Source organism: Cupressus sempervirens, chromosome 3 (assembly GCF_028749045.1).
Source record: "Cupressus sempervirens isolate cs-2001-9-10 chromosome 3, ASM2874904v1, whole genome shotgun sequence".
NCBI classification, from domain to species: domain Eukaryota; kingdom Viridiplantae; phylum Streptophyta; class Pinopsida; order Cupressales; family Cupressaceae; genus Cupressus; species Cupressus sempervirens.
The window spans coordinates 951021954-951047654 of record NC_143120.1 but is presented as its reverse complement, the minus strand read 5'-3'; the positions used below and the strand labels follow the sequence as shown (position 1 = coordinate 951047654).

The 25701-nt window shown below is 35.5% G+C and overlaps 1 protein-coding gene across 2 annotated transcripts in view; it reads right to left on the bottom strand.

The window, feature by feature from the left end:
- Window positions 1–25408, bottom strand: part of ABCB26 (transporter associated with antigen processing protein 1) — a 163623-nt gene extending 138215 nt beyond the window's left edge. For both annotated transcript variants that reach the window (XM_089822596.1, XM_089822597.1), the window contains exon 1: window positions 24731–25408. In XM_089822596.1, coding sequence (XP_089678722.1) covers window positions 24731–25276 — 546 coding nt within the window. In that variant the 5' untranslated portion in view covers window positions 25277–25408. The remainder of the gene's footprint in view (window positions 1–24730) is intronic.
- Window positions 25409–25701: the final 293 nt, after the last annotated feature.

The window sequence follows — 25701 nt, the reverse complement described above, 5'->3', positions numbered from 1 at the left end:
TCAGATTCTTTCTAGGATGAACAAATAACTTTGTCTTATATGACCATATCAGATATCATCTCTTAGCTAGAATATGTAATGATAGGCAAAGCTAGAACCGCTTTAACAAATATATAAGGGCTCAGAACTTCCACTCCCATACTTGATGATGCCCAATAGGTGAGCACGTCTCTGGCCAAACGTCCATTTCCTTGCTTCCTAAGCCAGGTGCAGCAAATACTCTTCATGACATGAAATTGATATTCCTTTTTATGCTTGACTTAAGTCTAATCTGTTCTGATCAAGCTGATAAGGCAAGTCTTTAATTTTGCACTGCTTAGCCCCAGAGATGCCATACAATCTCTAATTCCTCATATTGTCAAGTGTTACTGTATGTCAGGCCTTCTTATGTGTAACAATATTGTGCCAACATTCACAACATTCAATGCAAACCAATATAATAACCTTTTTCGGGAAAGATAACTTTCACGGAAGCATAATAAATTTGACTCAAAAAGAATCTTGATATATTGTTATGAAGCTGTAACAATAAGGTTTGAAACCCACGACTTTCATGATCAGCTCGAACAAATTGCATTGTACTTTGATCCTTAAGATATATCTAATAGTATCTACCTTCAAATTACTATTTGAGTCGCTCCATCAGTATGTCATATAATTATTGATCTGTAGATGTATTATACAGCAACAGCATATGCCAAGCATCTGAAAGGTTAGTTTTTCACGCATAATAATTCTTCACCAAACTGTCAATAGCTCAGAGCTACAATTTTGTCTAAATGGAAACTTCACAAACTGGAGTTACTTGTGCAGACTATGGTGGACAATAGACCACCCAAAACCGCAAGGATAAATTGCATTCAATATAGAGGATTGGTAGGAAGATACAAAGTTCGATGTTGATCAACTAATCGTTGGCACTTCCTATTAATACCACCTCACCACAATACTTCCCACCAGTATTTGAAAAGAAGTTGGCCCTTGATATGAATGGGGAGAGAAATTCAATGGGCCCGATAGTGATTGGGGCCATAACAAAAATTTCATAATTTCTTGCACAAAAATTGAGAGAAGAGATGAGCCACCAATAAGAACCCTCTTATGATAATAGCCAGAAAGGGAGGGGACGTGTTAAATCTCCCCTTCTCGAAATTGCTTTCCCACAAGAAATGTACATGTGCCTGCTGCACCAACTATTCTGGGATCCCAAATCAAGCATGAATGTCGACATGAATGTTTATTGCAGTCTATGTTGCACTATGATCACATGTGCTACCTCCCTAACCCTTCTTGTTGTAGGTTAAAAGAGTCCTCCAACATTGTGAAAATCTTCATCAAGCTTTTGTTGCTCTACTCTGATATAAACATTGTCATGGCCGGAGTTGTGAAGCAACTCCCCATGATCCCACTCATTAATGCTTCAAATATATCAATGCTAAGTTCCAAATCATCATGCTATCACACCAGTCAGCTATTGTCAAAAAGTGGTAATTTGAATCCTCAAAGCTAATCTACGACTTGCTCTCTCCAAGAACATGTCACTCACCATGAAGTACTTTGATCATGTGTGCCTCATGCCCCAGAAAGTGAATAGCTTTGTACTCGAAAAATGCATCATAAGGGAGAAGTGTCACAATAGCCTCTCCAAGGATGTCCAAGTTCCTAGACAAGGCTGAATGAACAATGCCACCAACAACACTTACTCCCTCATAGGTTGGTCCAAAACACAACACCATCATAAGAGTCTCCAAAAGAGATAACTCCTTAGATTCTCCATGGAAGTCAGACTGTCCATGGAAGACCATGGAGCCAAATGGATATAAAACTAGTGGTTGATTCACCAAGTGTGTGCTCAATGAGCCCACTTTCATCCAAGGTTTAAGCCTTCAAGGGGCTCACCAAAAGAGGAAACTCATGAGCCTCATGATGCATAAAGAATACCTCTCTTCATGCCCACACAAATTTGAATGTTACTCTTCTAAATGCTACCATGCTTGAGTAGTCAAACACTTAGCCTTCCTCTCTCTTTGTAACTTGTTTACATCCTCCAAAGCTTGATGTACAAAATTAGAATAGTCAATACATTCTTCACACATAATTCGAGTGCCTCTATGTAGAAACTAATCAATACCTTCATACCCATTTGAAGTGGCTACTGTCTTATAATTATACAGAGCTAAAGGAATTTGGCAAACATACTTATCAATATTGTCAAACGAGCCTCAAACATTCCTTCCTTCTTTGTTGAAGGTTCTTCAACAAGTGTCAAGTCAAGATATATCTCTAACTCATGATCACATGCTTCAAGCTTGATTCAAGTCTCCAACAATGCATCATATGGGATAATTGTTCAATGGCCACTCCAAGGATGTCCAAATGGCTAAACAATGTTAATTCAACCATGCCACCATCAATGCATGTTCCCTCAAAAGCTGGTCCAAAAGACATTAACTCCATCATAAAAGCTTCCAAAAGTTTTAACTCCTCAGACTCTCCATGAAAGACCAAGGAGTCAAACAAACCCAAACAACTTATGTCTCCCTCAAAATGTATGGATATAACACTAGTGGCTAATCCACCAAGTGTGTACTCAATCAACTTGCCTTCATTTTAGATTTGAGCTATCAAGAGGCTCTCCAAAAGAGGAAAGCATGAGCCTTATTATGCATATACAAAGATACCTCTCTCCATGCCCATGCAAATCTCAATGTTTCTCTCATAAGTGTGGCCTTGCTTAAGTAGTCAAACACTTAACCTCCCTATCTCTTTATAGTCATCCATCACATGTTCATTGTGACTTCTTTACATCCTACAAGACCTGATGTACAAAATCATAGTCTTCAAGACATTCTTCACACAAAATTGGAGTGCTAATATTCAAAGACTCCTCGATATCTTTCTCAATTCTCTCGTTTATGAAGATCTGTCATCCCCTCTACTGTTTGATTAATGTCTTCAATCCTTGCATTATTTTTCTCTTCCTTACGTGTGGCTGTAAAAGTTGATTGAATCTCTAACCAAAAACTCTTTATGAAAGCAACCTCCAGAAAACTTCGAATAAATATATCAAAACTGCAAATCTCTTTTCGCTCACATAGACACACCATCAAGACAATCTCCTGAAGCTACCTTCAAGTGCACATAAGTCGTTGACTGTTGACTGTGCCAAACAATTCTTCCTCTAACTCTTGAATTTTTCATAGAATAAAGTGTATGTTGACATCAATGACAAACTTTGTCATGAATGCAACACATAAGCTCTAAATCATGTCTCTAACATTGCTAACATACTTCCCCATAGGAATACCATCAGCATTCATGCTAACAATGATGAGGTGCCCTTGAAATCTCCTACCCTCGGCCCATGAGCAAATATGGTGTACCCCCTTGGCCTTATGCAACCCTTGCCATACATATGAGGTGGGCAACCTAGTGCGGTTGACTATAGCCATTCTCCTTCATTTTGTCATTCCTAACTTGCCTCGAATGATTTAACACCCATTCACAATGGTAGGGACTGAGAGGAGTATTCACAATAAGGCTCCCCGAAAGCCTATCCTTCCTTAGCCCAAAAGTAGTCCACTTTGTCCCCTTTTGGCCCAATAGGATTCTACAGTCACAGCCATGAGGTGGCATACTTAGAAGGTGGGCTCGTCATCGTTCTCCCAATCATGACTACCACATTTTCCTTATCGTGAATAATTATAGCCTTTCCTAAATATATATAGTGTATACGTGTACTTCTTGTATTAACCTATTCCACTAGAAATATACCTCACTCCTAAGTACGGTAATTATAAAATTAATATTAAATGTTTCATATAATTTAATGCATATATAATCACTCATCGTAGTTTTAATTTTTTAAGTCTCTATAATGCTTAAAGTCCCAATAATAATCATCAAAATACTTTAATAATGGTATCAAATGTTACGCATACCAAGATATGTATAGTCTAAGGCTATTCTTTATTTTTCCTTTTAGTATTCTTTCTTTTTCTTCCCATTATGCCTTTTGGATATGCCTTTATCCATCTTATATATGTCTACCTTGGCAGGAAGGGTTGTGTTCAAAGAGGTGTGTCTCACTAGATGACATCTCTTCATAAAACTTATGTATTAATTAAAACACAGCTCATCAAGTGATTGGATTCAACTAATTGCTATCTTCTACTAATGCGATATTAATTGTGGCTATTTAACTAGGCACTTCCCTTCAAAAAATCGATGACTGTTACTTTCCTAAGTGATCCACGTCCCTATCTCTACTAACATGATCACTGCATATTGTATCATATTTAATTATTCGCTAACCTCTATACTCGGAGCCATATAATATGTCATGTCCTATTTGGTAAGCGTTTGAAACTCTACAACAACAGTGTCTTTAAATATCATTATCAAGAATTTCCTTAGAGAATGATTGAGCTTCTCCATAACACAAGACTTATTCATGTTAGTTTTAGTGATCTCTGATAGATAAAACTATTACAATAAATATGGATAACAATAGATACTCTTACTTGAATAACTGCAGTGCAAAGTTGTCCTTCAAATAATGGTGATCTCAAATTGCTGAGATGCAGAGTCTCCTTCATTGTATATTGCTGATAACACAGACTGCAGAATGAATATAATGATAGTCTTCCAAATTAGATTGCAGAGAAGAATTCTGGGAAAATATTCTGCAAGGTTAATATGCAGATCGTTGGGTCTGTGATGCCTTAAATTGATGACATTCCCATCGGTTTGCACATTGTATATATAGGTAAGAGAAGTGTCATGCCCCGTACAGTCATGACTCTACGTGGCCTTTGGCCATCTAGGGTCATGCCTCTATGGAGGCACAACAAACTAATGTTAGTTTAAACCAAGCCAACATAATCAGTAGTAAGACTCTCGATGGCATAAGATGTCTGCCGATAATCTTAAACATTGTGATGTGCTGTGGAAATCATCTCCTACTTATCAATCTTAAACATGATATTGCCTGCCGATAGTGATACCAATCATCTAATACAAGTTAAGACAATTATCTAAACATGCATACATACATATATATATAATATCAATAACTATTATTAGATAAACCTGATATAGATCGCACATGTCTGATGAACAATATTACTTCTACAGAGGCTATACATCAACACTCCCTCTTAGCAAGGGAGAAGTAATACACCTTCAGAATATCTAAATACTTTATCTGATCTTAACACTCTGAAACAGTGACTAGACAAATAATTTAAAATCACCATGCTATGAACACTACCATAACATATATTATGATTTTTAATTGTCCAAAACAATATCTAGAGTAAACATAATGAATACGTTATCTATGATCTCTAATTATCCGAAACAATATCTACAGATGTCCATGATAACATAATGAGTTTGTTATCTATGATCTCTAATTGTCTAAAACAATATCTACAGATGTCCATGATAACAGGTCTATCATTTGCAAGATCATCACCTTACAAATGATTACCTTCTGAATATATATGTCCATAAAAGATCGTCACCTTTCATTACATATTTGATGCGACTAAACAACAATAGAAGCATAAACTCACATGAATTGAAATGTGAGGCCTCACCTGATCTGCCCTAGCATAGATGACATATTTGCATTATGATACTTCTAATTCAATGTTTTGATACACTTTTGAGACTATCTGCATTTTGATGATCCGCACTTATGTCTACACGTTAGGACCTAATCAATATGTTTAATGATTCCATTTCATGTTCTAAATTATTTCAATTGCTGAATTGTAGAAATGCTTGTAATGTAAGAATGTAATGTTCAAGTGGAAATTAGAGTTAAAGGATAGATTCTGCTATGCACTAGCACCTAATCTACATGCCTAGGGACTCAATAGCCGTGGATTCAACATTTTGTCGCTATGATAGAAAATAGATTATAAAGTTATTTAGAATATTAATTTGATCATGTTAAGTAAAGTTTAATGTTGATAAGTAGAGTTTGACATTGTAGTATTCTGAACGTTTTATGTGAAAATCATTAGAATAAGTAAGTTAATTGGGAAAGGATGAAGCATAGAACCCAAATGATAAGCAAATTTTGATGTTTTAATATATTGCATTCTTTATTTGAAATGATTAAGAAAGGGAAAGTTAATGGAATTGTGCTAATGTGGATTACGCGACATTGGGAAATTGTGTGCACTTATAACACGTATTTTATATAACTTTTCTTTGGAATACTAATGCTCGAATTTAGTGTGCAAGAAGTAGAACCATGGAAATTTTTGGGGGAAACAAGGTCCAAACTCATGTGAACACAATTTAGCCAAAGCGAATCTTTGGAAGGTTCAAAAGCCTAGTTGTGATGTATTTTATTTCATAAATGTGAGCTTGCTTGTGTGTTTATAAATTGTAATATTAAAAATGCATTAGGGACATGTCATGATAGTGTAATGTGCTTTTATATGTCACTTTGTGTGTTAATGACATGTCACCTAAGGTTTTGGTCATGGTAGCATTTTACCCAAAAACTAATTACCTTGTTAATGATTAAGTAAACCCACTTGACAAGGGCTAAGATGGGTCATTATCAAAAGGAAATTCGAATTTAGACTTGACTAGGGTTTTGAAGGGGTCATTAAGTGGTCCCGAAGTGTATTTTGTGTGAAAATAAGCTACCCATATGATAGTATAGCATGTTAGGGACCTAATTTTGACCATGTTAATGCCTAGACAGCCTAGGGGGCCCCTTTACCCATGCATTCTTCCACCAATTCGAAAATGCAGTTGTCACATGAGTTCTTCCCCATGTTACCACTAAATCAAATATAGCAAACTTAGGGGGATACAAGTTTGTAAGAGGAAGTGGCTTTGTGTTTTTGCCAAAATAGTTAGTGGGAAAGCCTTTTTAGAGAGTCTTGGACAAACTAGTGGGGTGTTAACCCACTCTCTAAGTTTAGAGACAGTTAGGGTTTTGGGGGGAGGCTAAGAGAGCTCTTCATCAACTATCATTGCCTTTAGCTTGGACAAAGGTTGGTGCTCAAACCATGACCATTTTTCTTTTAGCATTGTATGATGAATCTACAAGTATGGAGTATTGTTATGGGATCATGTATTGTTATTGTAAATCTTGTATTGTGTTGTGATGGTGTGATTGTGCATTGTGCTCCATGTATTTTCTTGGTTTTCTTCTTGATCTTCTTGTTTTGGGTTTTGAATGTCAAATTGTTAATGGGTGTGAGGGCTTCCCTCGCCCTTTGGGAAGGGAAGAGAAGTCTAGGGTGAAGGGGTTAGTTGGGCTTGAAAATGTATTTGAGAACCTTGGAGTATGGGCTCCATTGTATGCCATAATCATTCATATCTTGCTAGGGGTGACAAGGGAAGTATGGTGCAGAGATGAAGCTTATGGAGTATGGGCTCCAAGGAAGTTACAGCTGATGGTAGTGTGTTGGAGGATGATTGTGAAAGACCTGAAAGGGCATGAAAATTGTTGTTTTGTGATAACCCAAAAAGGGCATGAAATTTGCTTATTGCAGATATTGTTTGATATGGCAAGTCTTCATTTGAAAAGCACACCTTCACCCTATGTTCATGGTTCCATTGGTGAACCATTGTGAAATATCCTTGGGATGGAATTGTTCAAATGTTGTAATGTGATGAATATGTATTTGCAAGATTGTTGTGAAATCTCGTTTAGGCCTTGTTTCCCCAGCTCAGTGGGTGGTCTCTTTGGAGGCCTAGGATGGGAGGTGAGCCTCCATGGTTCCAAGTTTTGTGTTGTTTTGCAGGTTTTGGGAAAATAGATCCTATGAAGAGATTAGGGTTTCACCCTTGACAATGTTGAGGAATTCAAGTGTTGTGAAGAGACTAAGCTTTCCCATGTCATCTCATAATGTGTTGTGATATTAAGTTCCCATCGTTGCTTCATTGTAATGTGTAAAGGGTTTACTTCCTATTGCATATTGTTGTAAATGTGTAAAGTGAAGTTTGAGGATTTGTATGTAGATGCCTTTGCAAGAAAACGATTGTGATGCTATCATAGTTGTGTAGGAAGGAAAAAGATCATTCCATGTAAAAGATTATCTAATATTGTGGAGAACCATATTGAAGTTATGTAAATTAGCTCATTGTTCTTGCCTAGATTTTGTATTCCATCAATAAGCCTTATGGAATTTTCATGTCAGAGAAATATTGTGATGAATATTTAATGTAAATCTGAGTGATTTCATTATAGGATACTCTGTTATGAAATTGCTATAATGGAAATAAGAGTTCTTGTTTTTCAAATAGATCATATGAAATGATTCATTTTGTTTTCAATAACAAGCAATTCCATATGCAATCCAAGTCATAGTAGAAAACATTTATAATTAATCTTGTACATTAGTGTGTTAAAACTTGAGTAGGTTAAACCCATAAATCTCTAGATTTGATAACACCAATATATCACCAACCCTATTCCCTAAATTCCATAGTAGAAATAGAAGAAAATTAGCTTTAGCATAATACATAGTCTAAAAATCTATGAGAGAAAGTATGCTGTAGGTGTAGATTTTACTTCTCTGGAATTTGTATGAGGATGAGAAAATAAGTGGATGCCTATTACAGACTAATATTTTATTCAGGAAGAATATACTTGGAATCTTGTGCACATAATATTAATAAAGCAATATTTATGCTAAGGGATAAGACTCATATAATAATCACCTAGTTCATAAATATTTGCTAGTGAAGGCTCATATGAGTCACGTGACCCTTGTGTCACCATTTCATAATTAACTAAAAAAAGAGAACCAAAAAAAAATTAAATAAAGTCATGTCAAATCAAATATGATGAAGAACCTAGAAAATTACCCCCCATAGACCTAGGTAGTACTACACCAATTTGCATCAAATAAAACAGAGGGAAATATCATCCCAAGGAAGGTAGGCGACCATTTGGAAAGGAGACTTTGCAAAAAGTGTCACACGTGTGGAGGGGGTGGGAAGGCATGAACACTTCCCCAAACTGTTCCCTCCCACTTTATCCCTCTCCCACTTGCAAATTCACCCACTCCACTTGTATGAGGATGAAGGGTGTAGTTTGAAACAATTGTGCACTGACATAAAATCAGAAAACATGTACCTTGGGCGCCTCCACCTTGGGAAGAAAGAAATGCACCCATCTAGATGTCTAGGCGCACTTGGAATATGGTGCAGCTTTTTACGGGTAAAGGGGGTAGTACGCCTCATAGCTATCATTAAGTAGGGGATGTTATGTTGTTAAATGGGATAAGTAATAATGTTTTGGATTGTATTATTGTATAGAGTTATGAGTTAGTAGTTAGTAGGATATTGTGGGGGGGATAGTTAATAAGTAGTGATTAGTGAGAAATAAGTATGGAGTAATAATTATGGTTGAATTTTTTTTGTTTGTTATTTTTTTGGTCATGAGAAGTGGAAAAGTAGGATAGTAGGTAGGGAAGTGTAGGATAGGTTTAGATATATTTAAAGGATTAAATATTAGGAAAAGAATGGTATTCTTAATTGGACTTGTATATTTCCCTTGATTATTTTTCAGTAAATAATAATGATATGTTTATTAGTTAATGTTAACGGATTAGTAAATGGCAATACAATTGTAGTAGTTTGGAAAAATAAATAATTAATAATTAATTTAAGGACCTAGTTTGCAGTACTTAGGAAAAAGATAAAATGTAATAAATTTATTAAAAGGTATATAATTAAATTGAACTTGAATAGAATTGGACATAGAATGTAACGAGTTAAGGTTATATATGGTAAGTCGACCAATAATCAGAACATCTAGGACAAATATAAGCATATTCACATTCGTAAACTATTGAATTATTGCAGCTACATTGTTACAAAATTGGTACTTCACATCCATATACGTAATGTTTGATTCCAAGGATTGGACGTGGATTTGAAATGATAATATTGTCTAACTTTTATGCTATAACCTAGATTTCCAACAAATGTTAGAAAACTAATTGGTCTCCTTCAGAAACTTGAAGTCCAAAAATTTTGAATGGAAACAAATCCCCCCACATCAACTAAAATTAATTAGCTCCAACTCAATGATCGAATAAAGTAACATTCTAATATTCTCAAGGGACACGAGTTGTTATATTCCAAACACCCCATAGTTTGATAGAATATTCATAACAAAGTATAGGTCTATATATATGTGCTATCCTGTAGTTCACCTTTCAAAAAAGAAAAAAAATTGTTGGTTGTGTTTTGCCTTTTAAAAATTGGGCATGACATGAAAATTTAAATTCAATATTCAATATTACAAATTAATCATACCAAGTTTTTCTCTGAAGTATTTCAACTTCACTTTAGCAAGAGGCTTAGTAAAGATATCTGTTGTTTGCTCATTAGTGCTGATGTACTCTAGTCAAATGATTCCTCGATTCACCATATCTCTAATATAGTGGTAAGGAATTTCAATATGTTTGGAATGATTGTGGAAAACCGGATTAGTTGAAAGCTTGATGCAACTTTGATTATCACAATGAATCACAGTGGGCTTAAAAGGTCTTTTGAACAAATCTGCTAAAAACTTTCGTAGCCATACTGCTTCTCTAGCACCCAAGGAAGATTCAATGTATTCTACTTCGTAGAACTTAGTGCAATTGAAGACTGTTTTCTACTGAACCAAGAAACCATTCAAGATCCTAGAGTGAAGCAACATCGAGAAATACTCTTACGTTTAGTAGGACTACCTACCCAATCAGAATCAGAATATCCATGAAGCTCGATGTTGATTTTATCATATTTAATTCCCATGCCAATAGTACCCTCTAGATATCTCAAAATGTATTTAGCTGCATGTAGATGTATCTTCTTTGGTGCACACATAACTGGCTCAAGGTGTTAGTAGCATAGCATATGTCAAGACAAGTATTCATCAAATACATTAAAGACCCAATGATCTGCCTGTAGCAGGTAGAATCTGTAGGTTCTGATTTGATCATATCATCCTTCAGCTTGTGTAGATCGACTTCCATAGGAGTAGAAGCTGGTTTACATTCCATCATTCCAAATCTTGTTAAAATGTCAACTGTATATTTTCTTTGATTCAAAAAAATATAGTTATCCTATTGCCAGACTTCCAATCCAAGAAAGTAGTGAAGAGGACCTAAATCTTTCATTTCAAACTCTGCTATGAGTTCTTGTTTGCATTTCATTATGAGATGTTCTTCACATGTTATTAACAAATCATCAACATATAACACAAGAATAATCATATCATCACCATCTATTTTGAAGTATAAGTTAGGATCAGCTTCATTTTTAGAATATCCTAACTTCATTAGGTAGTTGTCTATCCTTTTATACCACGCTTTGGGAGCCTATTTGAGACCATATAGAGCTTTCTTTAATTTACAAACGCGAATTTTGCTGTCATGAGTGTTGAATCCTTCTAGTTGCTTGATATAAACTTCTTCTTCAATTTTGCCATTTAGGAATATTGTTTTGACATCCATTTGATGAACCTTTCATCCCTTGGATGTTGCGATAGCCAAGATGGTTCTAACTTAAGTATATCTAGCAACTGGTGCAAATCTTTCTTCATAATCAATGCCTTCTTTTTGTGAGACACCCCGTGCTACAAATCTGGCTTTGTACTTTTCAATGCTGCCATCAGATGCATGCTTAATTTTAAGCAACCATTTTGAAGAAACAATTGATTTGTTTTTTAGGTCTTAGTACAACATCCCATACATCATTTTTTTGTATGGAGTTATATTCTTCAATCATTGCTTCTTTCCAAGACTGATTTGAAAGCGCTTCTTTAACATTTGAAGGTTCAGTTTTTATAAGTTCAGTTAGTAATACAACATAATATGATTGATTTCTCGTTCGTTTACTTTCTCGAATCACTTCATTAGGTTCAACCTTATTTTCTTCTATCATTTTCCTAGCCCAAAGTGGCCTCTTTTTATTCTTGACATTTTTAGAATCTTCATGATTAGATGTAGTGGAAGAGGATGGTTCAATATCATTCTCCCTCTCAATTTCTGCTTGGTGATTTTCATCTACTTCCAGAATAGATTCAATAATAGATTCACCATTGTTTCTAGAAATATTAAAGGTGATATCTTCTTCAAATTTCACATCTCAATTGTTCTCTAATCTCAATGAAGACCTTGTAACCTTTTATTGTTTTACTGTATCCAATGAGTATTCCCTTCTTTCTGGATGGTTCTAGTTTTGTTCTTCTCTCTTTAGGAATGTAGATATAAACAGGACATCCAAATATTCTTAGATGACTTAGATCTAGTTTAATGCTTGTAAATATTTCTTCAGGAGTGGTGTTCTCTAATACTGAGTGTGGACATCTGTTTTAAATATAGAGTGTAGTGTTAGATGCTTCAACCCAGAAGGAAGTATGAAAGTTTTCATCATGCATCATTGCTCTTGTTGATTCAACAATTGATCTATTTTTACATTCTGCAACTCCATTTTGTTGAGGATTATATAGTACAGAAAACTCCCTTTTAATCCCAACAGCAATGCAAAAGTTTTTTAAAATTTCGGAGATGTATTCACCTCCAGTGTTTGACCTTAGTATTTTTATTTTCTATCTTGACTAATTTTCAACTAGGGCTTTGAATTCTTTGAATTTTGATAATACATCAGTTGATTCTTTCTATTTCGGAAAGTAGATCCAGGTTTTTCTAGAGTAATTAATAAAAATTACATAAAAGAAGCATCCGTTAAGAGAAGGTACAGACATAGGACCGCAAAGGTCAGTTTGAATTAGTTCAAGAATGTATTTTGATTTGTGAACACTTTTAGAAAATGATTGCTTAGTATTTTTGCCTAAAGCACATCCTTTGCAAATACTTGAGTGATTAGTTTTGAGACTAAGTAAACCTTTTACAATTTTTCCTATGGATGATAATGCACAGTAGTGAAGGTGACCTAGCCTCCTATGCCAAATTTCAGTGGAATTTGAAGTTTCATGACTAAGAGCTAGGTTTTGATTATTACAAAGTTTAACTTTATATAGACTTCCATCTCTAAATCCGATGGAAATGGTTTTCTTGATATTAGAGTTCTTTGGCCAAGATAGAACTTTGTCCTCTTGAAAAGTGATTCTAAATCCTTGATCGGCAAGATCAGAAATAGAGACTACGTTTCTTTTTGTTCTTGGTACATGTAAAACATTTGAGTTGGAGAGTAATTCCTGAATTTAGGTAAATTGAGCAGGATATAATGCCTTTGATAGGATGAGTAGAGTTATCTCCAACGGTAACTTCTTTTGAGGATTGTTCTAAGAAAGTTTCAAATTTGTCTTTAAAACTGGTGATGCGCTGAGATGCTCCACTATTTATGATCCAAGTGTTGTGGTTTGAGTTTGATTCACTTGAAAGGGCTAGGTAAAAAGCATAGTTTTCTCTTTCTTCTTTCTCTACTTCCTCTCCTTTGATTTCTGCTAAGGCTGCTTGAATTCTCTTCTTTTTAGGGAAGAAGTTATGGGAGTGACCAATTTTATCACATTTGAAACATCTAACTTTGGACCAATCACGTTGCTTATATGATTTGTTAGATTCCCTTTTATTGTGTTTGAATTTTCTTTTCTTGTTTGAATTTACATGGAGTGCTTGAATGTCTCCCTCTTGATTTGCATTTAGTTCTCTTGAGACTAATCTCGATTCTTCTTGTGTGCATTCATTCTTTAATAAATCAAATTTAGGGAGTTTGGGTCGAGGGCTTAAACCTCGAATAAATGTTTCCCAAGATAGAAGAAGATCTCTTAGTGCTATCATGCTGAGTTTTTTGTCATCAACTCGATTTTCCATTGTTGCAAGTTGATGTTTTAATTCTGAAATCCTCAAAAAATAGGATGTAATAAATTCTCCATTTCTCATCTTTAGATATAGTAGATCTTATTTTAGGGTTAATAATCTACTAGTATTCTTGATTTCAAATGTATCTCTTATAGTGGAGAACATCTCAAATGCAGTCTTGAGAATGGATATGGATGGAAGAATATGATCTTTTACAGAATCTATTATAATTTTCATTGCTTTGTTATTGTGTCTTTTCCATGTTACTTTCTCTAGAACATTTTCAGGCATGGATATATTTGTTTCAATATACTCCTCTAATTCCATTTCTCTTAATATTATCATGACTCTAATTTTCCATGATGAAAATTTTGAAGCACCTTCAAGCCTATCTTCTAGCCTTACATGATTCACCATTTTGAGTTAAAAATATAATTTAACTTTTGTAAATCTGAGACTTTTAGATTTAATTATGAGTAATAGATTTTCTTATCAGAATGGCTCTAATACCATGTTAGTTTTAGTGATCTCTAATAGATAAAACTATTACAATAAATATGGATAACAACAGATACTCTTACTTGAATAACTGTAGTGCAAAGTTGTCTTTCAAATAGTGGTGATCTCGAATTGCTGAGATGTAAAATCTCCTTCACTGTATATTGCTGATAACACAGACTGTAGAATAAATATAATGATAGTCTTCCAAATTAGATTGCAGAGAAGAATTCTGAGAAAATATTCTGCAAGGTTAATATGCAGCTGCAAGGTTAACATGCAGATCGTTGGGTCTGTGATGCCTTAGATTGATGACATTCCCATGAGTCTGCACATTGTATATATAGGTAAGTAAAGAGTTATGCCCCGTAGAGTCATGACTCTATGTGGCCTATGGCCACGTAGGGTCATGCCTCTATGGAGGCACAACTAACTAATGTTAGTTTAAACTTTAAACCAAGCCAACATAATCAGTAGTAAGCCTCCCGATGGCATAAGATGTCCGCCGATAATCTTAAACATGATATTACCTACCAATAGTAATATCAATCATCTAATACAAGTTGAGACGATTGTCTAAACATACATACATACACACATACATATATATATATATAAAACATCAATGACTGTTATTAGATAAACCTGATATAGATTCGCACGTCTGATGAACAAAATTATTTCTACAGAGGCTATACATCAATAATTCAAACCTTTTGATATAAAATATTTTATATCAACCTTTGTTGATCATAAGCTATTGCTGGTCCCTATAATTACTGTTACCAATTGGAATCACCAATTATATTGTTGCTCATTATCATTTCATGTTCCTACCATTGTATCACAACCTGCAAAAATAAATCATTGGACTACAATAATCATTTGCTTGTATATTGTTTAAGCCTTTTGGGTTGAATTGGATTGGTGGGACAGTCTATATTTTCCTCCTATTTGCCTTGGCCTATAATATTCTACTTTAAATTCAAGATTGACTATCAAAAAGATTAAACTAGAATCTCATGATAGATAAGTTTAGAGTTCACTATTCAGAATATAGATCTTACTAATATCAAAAAGTACAAACTAGAATCACTAAACATGAGGCATCTAAAAACATGAGGCTTAGATGCACACTTAGGAGATTTGTTTCAGAATTCGGTTCCAGTACATTTCATACCCAAAATCTCTCAAAAAATCCCACAATTCAGCAACTTACCGATTAATAGAATAGATGAGGTAGGTTGGGATATAACACCCATCTCCTCAATAGACAAGACCATAATGTTCTTCATGGCTGCAATAACCTCAATATTATGATATCCCTTGATCATGACCAAGACATGACGAAACACACCGTAGATGTGATCTTGCACTCTTAAGTCCAACAATAAGCAACTTGCTCTAACTTCTTCAAAGATTTTCAATATTGCAAACCTCCTTGAAGAATGAATGCTACTAATGTCATCAAGACCTTGAAAACTATCAACCATTTGGTGCAACACACCCTTCATGATGTCATCATCTAATGGAACTAAAGGGGGTCGAGTCTCAAAATCTTACATAGGCATGAAGTAACCATCAGCTTGAACCCCTTATTTGTATGTCTCAACCACCATTGTTGTGTTAAAGTAGTCACAAGAGAAACAAGGACTAGTTGTAACGAAATTGAAGTTGACTGCTTCATTACACTCAAACATCCATCTGATTCATTTAGCATGATAAAAACATCATCCCTTTGTTGATAGCAAAAATTGGGCTTGCCACTTGCCTCTTGCAATGTTTCCACCAACAATTGTCCTTTGACGAGTGCCTTGCCTCGATCCGAATTCCAAAATCTTAACCTTCCTTACAAGCTAGCAAGATTAACATCTCTAATACCATTGTAATGTCCCATATTGGTTTCTACTAGACCTTTGCAATATACTCCTAACAAATTCTCATAAACAACTTAAATACCAATATGATTTGTTCCATTTACTGACAATGAGCAAGCAATGAATGATCATATCACAAGAACATCACTTGGTCATTGTTGGCGAAGGTTGTAAGGATCCATGGATATACTGATATACATTAGTTGGTGAGACAACTTGTATAGATCAAAGTGTTGACTTTGTATTCCAACCCTACTTCACATTGCAATAAAGATCAGAGTGTCATTGAATTTAGTTTATTGTTCCTTTAATTATCCCCATATTTATATATTACATCTCAAACTTATTAGAAGTTGCTTGTGGATTCATTGTTTGCTCATTGTCAGTTTCCTTACCAAGTCAGGTGCAATTGATACTCTTCACAAGATGGAATTGATATGCCCTTTTATACTTGATTGAAGTATAACTTGGTCTGATCGACCCCATAAGACTAAGTCTTCAATTATGCTCTGCTTAGCCCCAAAGATGCAACTAAGGATGAAGTGGTTGATAAATAAATGAATCCATTCATTTATAAACTAATACCATAAGGGCCCATTTGGTTGCAAGAAATGCGGCATTTTGCATTCTGGTATACTGGAATTAGCTCATTCCCGTCATTTGCAAATTCAGAAGATAGTTTTCGGAATATGACTCAAAATATGACTTGGACTTGTTTGGTTGACCTAAAAGATGAGTGGGCCGATGTATTTTCTTCGTTTGGTTACAAGACTTGGAATGGATAAAGAACAACAATCTATTAGAAAATCAAAGGCTCTGGTTTTGACTTCAAAGTCGAAGAGGCTTTCAGAAGTTGTCTTAGTTACATGTTAGTCCTATTATCAACAAAAGACGAAAGGAATGTGGTCCTGTATTCATAGGTTCAAGAACTGAGCAAAGGAGGAAACGTTGTGGTGTTTTTATGCACCCAAGACAGGAACAAGGAGGTCCTTTGTTGGTTGATGTCAGGCGAGGGTTAAACAATATGGAAAGGTGATTTGAGTCAAGCAAATGTTTGAAGACAACAGATTCGAGTCAAGCTTGTCCTTGACTTGGGATGTTGGTACAAAAACAATCAAATAGATCACCCACAAAACCAAAGATTATAATGCAGAAGAGAACTACAAAGGATATGAGTTAGGGTCTATGTTAAATCATAAACATTTGATGCAAAAATCAACACAACTTGTCAAGGGTAAAGAACTCACTTTGGGATAAGCAAAAACACCCTTTGTTCAGCAATGTGCTCGAACTAGGAAATGAGAATTTCAACAGTAGAAGCAAAGAAACCTCAAGATGGTTTATAATGGGAAACAGTGGGCTCTAATGGCAGCCTAGAGTACAAAGACTTATTCAAAGATCTATGTCAAAATAACTATGGCAGAAATACATGATAAATCTAGAGATAACTACTGCACAACCACAATGGCTAATCCTGCAAACAATGAAGAAGACTCCCACATAGTCAAATGTTCTAATGTTCAAAACCTGCGAACAATGGAAAAATGGCAGATATTTGTTGTTTGCTTCCTACATTTGTTCTTCAAGCAACAATAGGCTAAGTTACCGATGCATCGACCCAGGAGGGGGGTGCAGATGCGGATGTGCATTGGTGCGTGGATGCTTCCGAAGGCGTGGTGGGTGTTGCCAAGAAGTGGCATTGTCTCCTGCAGATGCACATGAGGTGCCTCTGGAGAGCATCCCGGCGCATCCCGTGAGCATCTGACTGTTTCCAACATCCAATCACTTAAGTGACTTTAAAAACATATGCTCAAAATGATTTTTTAGTTTTTTTTCCTTTTATTTGCCTCACAACCCTAAAACGGCCCTAAAAGGGGCCATTCATTGCCCATTCTTCCCATTTTGTTTTCAGTTGGGCTCTCTTCTCATTTGGTCTACATTGTGGAATTCTGAAAGCAAGGTCATTAGTTCTAAAGAGGATCATTCATAGGGTGTCTATTGAGCTTCCACAAAGGACGAATAAGTATCTAAGGTAAGCATTTGATCCATTTCATGAGTTTTTTAAGTGATTTTTTTTTAGTTCATGAATTTTTCAAGTTTTAGAAGAAATTTTTCAAGATTTTTTTTTTTCCTAAAGAAATGAAGGAGTAAGTTTTTTCAAACATTTCTAAGTTTTTTTTTTTTTTTTCTTATTAGATTCATAGTTTCTATTGTGCAAGAATGGCCACTACTGATAGTCAAAGTTCAACAACAGGGCAAGAACGAAGTGATAACTTCAATATTGATGTGGCATCTCCATTATGGAGACACACCACAAGATCATCACAAGTTTTTGGAGGTGGGTCATACATTTGGAGATGCAATATACGTTATAGTAAACCATTCAACAGCTCATATTCTCGAGTCAAAGCTCATTTTATGGACCCTACTGATAAAGGAATAGCATTGTGCAAGGGAAGTAAAGATGGAAAAAGGTTGAGCAATGCACAGTTAGCCGGATTCATAAGAGAACAAGAGACTGTTGATTGTTTACTGAGAAAATCAAAAAAAAGTTTGTACAAACCTTCATCTACAAAGAGCAAAGTGAATGTGCCCACTGATCATGTTGCATCCTCCAAACATCCATTCTTGGAAGAGGGAGAGGAGGAGGATGAAGTAGAAGTTATTACCTGCAAAAGAGGTCCGTTGGATCAAGCATTGAAAATGGAGGCAAGAAAGATTGTTGATGAAGCAATTGCGCATTGCCTTTATGCCAATGGTCTTCCTTTCAATTTGGTAAGATCGCCATATTGGAGGGAAATGGTTGTAGCGATCCTTAGAGCACCAGCTGATTACATTAGCCCCAGGTATGAAAAGGTGTGTACAACTCTTTTGCAAAAAGAAAAGATTTCTATAGACAAAGCTCTTCAACCAATTATGACATCTTGGAGAACTTTTGGCATGACCATTGTATTTGATGGATGGAAAGACACAAGAAATAAAACATTGATAAATGTGATTGCAATGTCCCCCAAAGGGGCAATGTTCTTGAGGGCTATTGATTGTGAAGGACAAGTTAAGGATTCACAATTCATTTCTAGAATTCTCACTGAGGCAACAGAGATGGTGGGTAGTGAGAATGTGGTCCAGGTTGTCACAGATAATGCTACGAATTATAGGGGTGCAGGTGCTTTGGTTGAATCTTGATAGGACCATATTTTTTGGACACCATGCACCGTACACTCTCAACTTGGTCATGCAACAAATTGGCACCCAAATAGATTGGGTGAAGCAAATATACCAAGAAGGAGAGGAGATACAAATGTTTGTGACAAACCACCACATATCACAATCTATATTCAAATCATTCTCCAAGTTGAAGTTGTTGAAGGTAGATTTATAATTGTAATTATTTAGTTTCATTTATTTATTTATTTTGAATAAGTTTTATAGTCATGTTCAATATCAAATTTCTTGTTGATAACTTTGTTTTATATTTAATGTCATATTGTCAACTTGCTTAGAGGTAGCTAAGACTAGATTTGCATCTCATACTATTGTTCTGAAACGACTCCTCAAGGTGAAATTAGCATTGGGCCAAATGGTTATTTGTAACCAATGGGCTATATGGAAGGCTTCAAATTCAGAGAGAGCCTTGAAGGTCAGGAGTATGATCTTGGATGAGCATTGGTGGGCTCATGTGCAATTTGTATTGGATTTCACCGAGCCTATCATGACTGTGTTACACTTTGCCAATACAGATGCACCTTGCTTGGGGGATGTGTATGATGGCATGGACACCATGTTAGAAAAGGTAAAGCTTTTCATACAAGCAAATGAGACTAACCCCACAAAATATGAAGCCTTGTGCAAAAAGGTGGAGGATGTCATTCATCATCGTTGGGAGAGGATGACTACCCCATTGCACCTCCTTGCATATGCCTTATCTCCAAGGTACTATAGCCAGGAAATACTTACAATGCCGAATAGAATTGGACCATATGTGGATGAAGACGTTGCTATTGGGTGCTACACTGCATTTGCAAGACTCTTCTCAGAAGATGAAATACACAAAAAAATGAGGCAAGAATTTGGCCTATTTGCTTTAGGATCAAAACTTACTCCATATGCAATAAAGGACCAAAATGCCATGGGAACTATCACATGGTGGTACATGTATGGTCATCCATTCAAGCATCTACAACCTCTTGCAATCAAGATCCTCTCACATGTAAGTTTTCATTTATTTATTTATTTAGCAGTTGTATTCTACACTTAATTGTTTAACATTCTCTAATGTGCTTTTCATTTGTATGTTTAATTTTAATTATGAACACTATTCAGGTTGCAAGTTCTTCTTCTGTTGAACGGAATTGGTGTACATACTTCTATATCCATTCAATGAAGCGCAGCCGGTTAGGCTCAAAGAAAGGTGAGGACTTGGTTTATATACATACCAACTTGCATCTTTTGTCACGTAAGGAGGATGGATACAAGGAAGGGTCAACCAAGCTTTGGGATGTAGCCCTTGAATATGTAGATTTGGATGCAACACTTCAAGATCTTACTGTGATGATGGATGATGATGTTGATAACATCATAGCACATGCATCTAGCACAATTGGAACCATGCATGGTTCAAATGAATTTGCAAGTGTTGCAGCGGGAGGAGATGATGAGAATGTGGATTTTTTTGAGAATCCTCATGATTCTGAATGACTGAATTTGATTTGTGAATCTTGAGCCTTGACTCTTGATTGATCAACATTGAACCATGAACCATGTTTAGATTTTATAATTCAAATTGCATTGGAATCTTGATGTTTTGATTACTGTTATTTCAATTTGATTATGATAATGATTCAATGAATGGTTTATTTTTGTATATTTGATATTTCTTGTATTTCTTTGCATACATTGTCATAATTATAGTTGACAACTTTACATAAATATATATGTATTAATATATATGTATATATATATATATATATACAGACACACCCAAACGCATCCAAAATCCACGCATCAGTACCCCGCACCTGCATCAGCATCAAAACCAGAATCGGTCGCTTAGACAATAGGGTAATGTGGGCAATCAGACCCAACAAGCTATAAATTTTGATTTAGAAAAAGGTGGAATTAGAACATGCAAATCCTAACTCCAGTCTCCAGTTTTTCAAACAGTGGATTTCAGAAATCAAGTATTTGGATTTTCCAATTCCCGCTCAATTCCTAGTACCAAATGGACCCTAACAGCATTGACCTCTCAAAATCAGCAAACTCAAACCCTCTGACACTACAGCAGCACTATAGTGGGATTATAGCAGCATTGTAGCAACAATGTATCAGCAATCTAGCAACGAAAAATGACTTCTATTATCTTCTATTATAGCAGCCATATCCCTAATCTGATGGGCAACAAGAGTTGCATGATACTTCATTTTAAAAACCACCAATAAGAAATAGAAATCTCCACACAAAAACCATAATATGTAATGAACTATAGAATCTTCAATTTTGAGCACTTATCCAAAACCTTCAGTCAAATGATAGGAAGAAAGTAAGCAAATAATCATTTTAGGAAGACTTCGCTCAAGTGGGACCTTAGTATGAAATCACCATAAAAGGGTCTGAGGGAATTTTGTCCTCAATCCAGACTAAAGTTTTTCCATCCTGGAGTCAAAAGATGTATACTGTTCAATATTAGACAAAGAAAAAAAATCAAAAAATGGAACCTTTCACATACCCCAAACCCTCTTTTACAGATTTTTAAGAACTTTAGATATTACTTTTCTTTTTCACCCTTTCCCTCCAAAAATAATTAAAGTGTCTTTTTAAAATACTTTAAACACTTATCTTTTAGTTATTTGAATTTAACTCATCCGTTTTTTGAATCGATATAAAGTTACATTCTGGGTTATAAAAATTAAATCATTATTTTTCTTTCCCTTTATAATATGCCAATAGCCTATAAAAAATTAAGAAAGGACCTCATGCCCCAACAAACTAAGGATTAGCAGTTCTTAAAACAAATGGCAGTCTGTGTGAGATTGGGTCTGCTAATTCTTGGCAATGGAAAAGAAAGGATATCATTATCATGATAAGGTTCATTGTAAACACACCAACCAAGGGAAAAATGTAACATCAAAAAGGGGCTAACCAATGCTAAGAGGAGTGTAATAAAGGGCCGACTTAGTCAGCAATTGAATCAAGGGGGGATGCATCCTTTGCAAAAAAAAAAAATAGAGTTGCTTATGGATTGAAGTGACCCTTCACCCAAAATGTTGTTTATGAAAAAGAGTGACCCTTCGCCCAAAAGGATAAGTGTATGAAAGGAAAATCCATTCATTTGGAAAAGGCATCCATGAAGGATCATTTTAAGCAACAAAAAATTAAGAATTGTATAATGAGCATTTGACTTGAGTTCAGGAAACAGCACATAAAGAGAAGAGATCCGATTTGTGGTTATAAACCCTAGAATTAATTAGTTTATCTATAAAATTATGATCTGAATTTATGAATGCAATATGTATTTGTCATGTCCTCCAATTGAAGCCCTAATTATAATGTCACCATTCTTTTCGCAACAATTTTGTGAAGTCTCTAGAAGAGACATAATTGTAATAGCAGATCTAGAGTTCATTAGCAACAAACAGAGATGCGGAAGTATTAGTCTGTACAGATTGTTGATGCACATTAAGAATAAGTAGAAAGATGATTGTCATTCATCACATCCACGAAAACTGAGACTATACAAAAAATTAATATCAGCAATCAAGATACTTAACGACAACTTCCCTCAATTACACAGTAACTCCATCAGAAAAGGATCGCCCTTGAAGATAATTAAAGAATTATTAGACAGTGATGTAGAGCAATATAAATGGTAAAAGCAAAGATACCAATATAAGTAATGCAGCACTAAGAAGCCACGAGACAAGATGACAAAGGGGATTATAATAATGATCAATATCATAATATGCAGAAATAATACAATATAGCAATCCTTATCATTGCATTGTTTTCCAACTTGAGTATTGTTTCCCAATTTAAGTATAATTAATTGTTTTTTTATTTTGATAAATATGTGATGACAATATAATTGATCTATTTTAAACTGGAAAAGAACAGTTGCAAAATCTCTCTCTCTTTAGAAGTAGTTAATCCTTGGGTTACTATAGGAGTATGTTTTGAATGCTATTAATTAAATGCATTTATTTGTTATTTGATTCCTAACCCTTATGAAAATAGTTGGGCTCGTGGATTGGACTCCAAATGTTGACTAACATGATTGCAGGACCCAAATCAGGAATTTATCTTGTTAAAGACATTTTAATTGGTGAATTCATACTCTTAATTGAATTACATTTTTTATTTTAATTGAATTAATGGTTTTAGGGGAAAATATAAGAATATTGCCAAATGGAACATTACATAGGAAAAGGGTCTTTTGCTGGCCTAAGTCCAAGAAAGGGGCATAACAATGAAAGCCTCATTACTAATGCTGTAGGCATGGAAATTGACATAAGGAAATGGTTGGGGTCAACTTTGGTTTCATTCCATAGTCCCAGTTGTGAAAGGGTGGGCATGAGGTTGGTGCCTTAGAGAGACATAGTTCTAAAAGATAAGAGAATATCAAAAAATGCAAACGTATGTAGCATAATGGAAGGGCAGACCGTGACCCCTTCAGTTCTTTGAACCTGGAGGTTCCAAATTTTCAAGAATGGGGAGGAGGATGCAACTGATCAATTAATGACTTGTGTTCCACTTCCCGATCGATTTTGTGCATTTACATGTTTTAGGGAAATATTAGTTTTATCTACCATTTACGGAATTTGTAACAGCTGTAGCAGTTTACTGGGTGTTTGTCTATTTTAGTGTTCAACTTTTTTCCAGTGGGTAAAGTGCTGGTAATAGGGAGGAGAGTTTAGGGACTGGACTGGGATAGCCATTGATGAGAATTTGTGTTCTAGTCAAGCTCAGAAATAAGAGAATTTGTCCAATCTGTAACGAGTTTTGCTTCTGATGTTAGTTGAATTTAATTTCATGCTCACTTATGTCGGCTGCAACTTGAGCTTTCCTCACATTTGTTTGATTTAGTAATAGTAAAGATTGATAAGTAAGTTGTATGACACGAAAGTAAGTGTGCAGAACTAGAAGACTGGAATTGAACCTGGTTCAACGTGCACCAATGATTTCAACTCCTAATTGTTGAACAGAAACTGAAACAAAAACTAAGCCTTTCTACTTCCAGATCCGGGAGGATCCTTCTAAACCCCAAGATGGATGCTTCAACTTACATGAAAGTTATATATAGGGGTGGAGAGCGTGTTGTAAGTGTTAGGGAAAAGTTCCGAGTGTTGTATTGATTAAGAAGAGGAGAATTCAGCTGTTCATTTTTTTTGGAGTTTGGCAAGGTAGTTAAGGAACAAGCTGAATTGTATACACTATTTATACTTGTTCTTTCAATTAACGGCCATTTAACTAGACAACAAAATTGGTTTAAATTTAGGGCACATACAGACATACAGAAGTTCACTGATATGAAAAATCAAATGAAAAGAAATGAGAGCTCACAGCTGCAATGATTAGAGCGGAAAATGCTCCAATTATGATGAGCTTATCAGGAGCTATTAGCGCCCACATTCGCCTCAACGTACAAATTACCGAAGGAGCCTTGATCTGGCTCCCACTTTGAACCGCGTCGCCCACTTTCCACCAACTCCCGCCGGGTAAAAACGACAAGACTATACCCAAAATTTCTATTCCGCGCCGAAAACATTCTTTATTAAAATCCTTGGTTACGGCACCATTGCCCGCGTCGAGCTTCATATCAGAAAATTCATCATTAATTCCTCGAAATTCACCATCTATATATCCATTTGTACTCGCTGCTCGGGAAATCCTGAAATGAGGGTTCCGAATTGCAGACAATCGTCTCCTACTTAAAATGGTTGAGACGGAACGGTGAAGCAAACAATCTGGTAAGGCAAAACCCCTTTTGCCGGGTGCCACATTGGTTGATGCAGAACAGAAAGCGGCGTGTCGTCTGTAATTCCGAGCGCTTGGTAGAGCAGGGTGCCATACAAGAAATCCAGACTTCAGCGCTTCCATGGCGAACATGTTTGCCAAGGGAAGTATTATTGAACCGTTGGAAGCTCGCCCGATCCAACAAAAAGCATGCTTCGTTTAATTTTTTTATTCTGTTTTTTCCGTTTTCGAAAATGAACGGGAGCCTCATATGTACGCACATGTTCCACGACAATATTATCGTGATAAATAGATTTTTCGAAACTAACACTCCAATTCTTAAGGCTCCGTTTGGTTGGGGAAGATGAATTTGTGGTATAACCAGGTTTTCGAAAACTTGGTTTTGCGGTTTGGAAAGTCAATAGTCTATTTGGTTGACACGGAAGATGAATATACCATGGACCCCACAATATTATTTTAAAAACTGTCATAAAATTCAAAACTTGATTTTGATTTCGAATTCTACCTTTTTATTGAAAGAAACATCTTCCAATTTTTGACCAAAATTGGAAAATGAA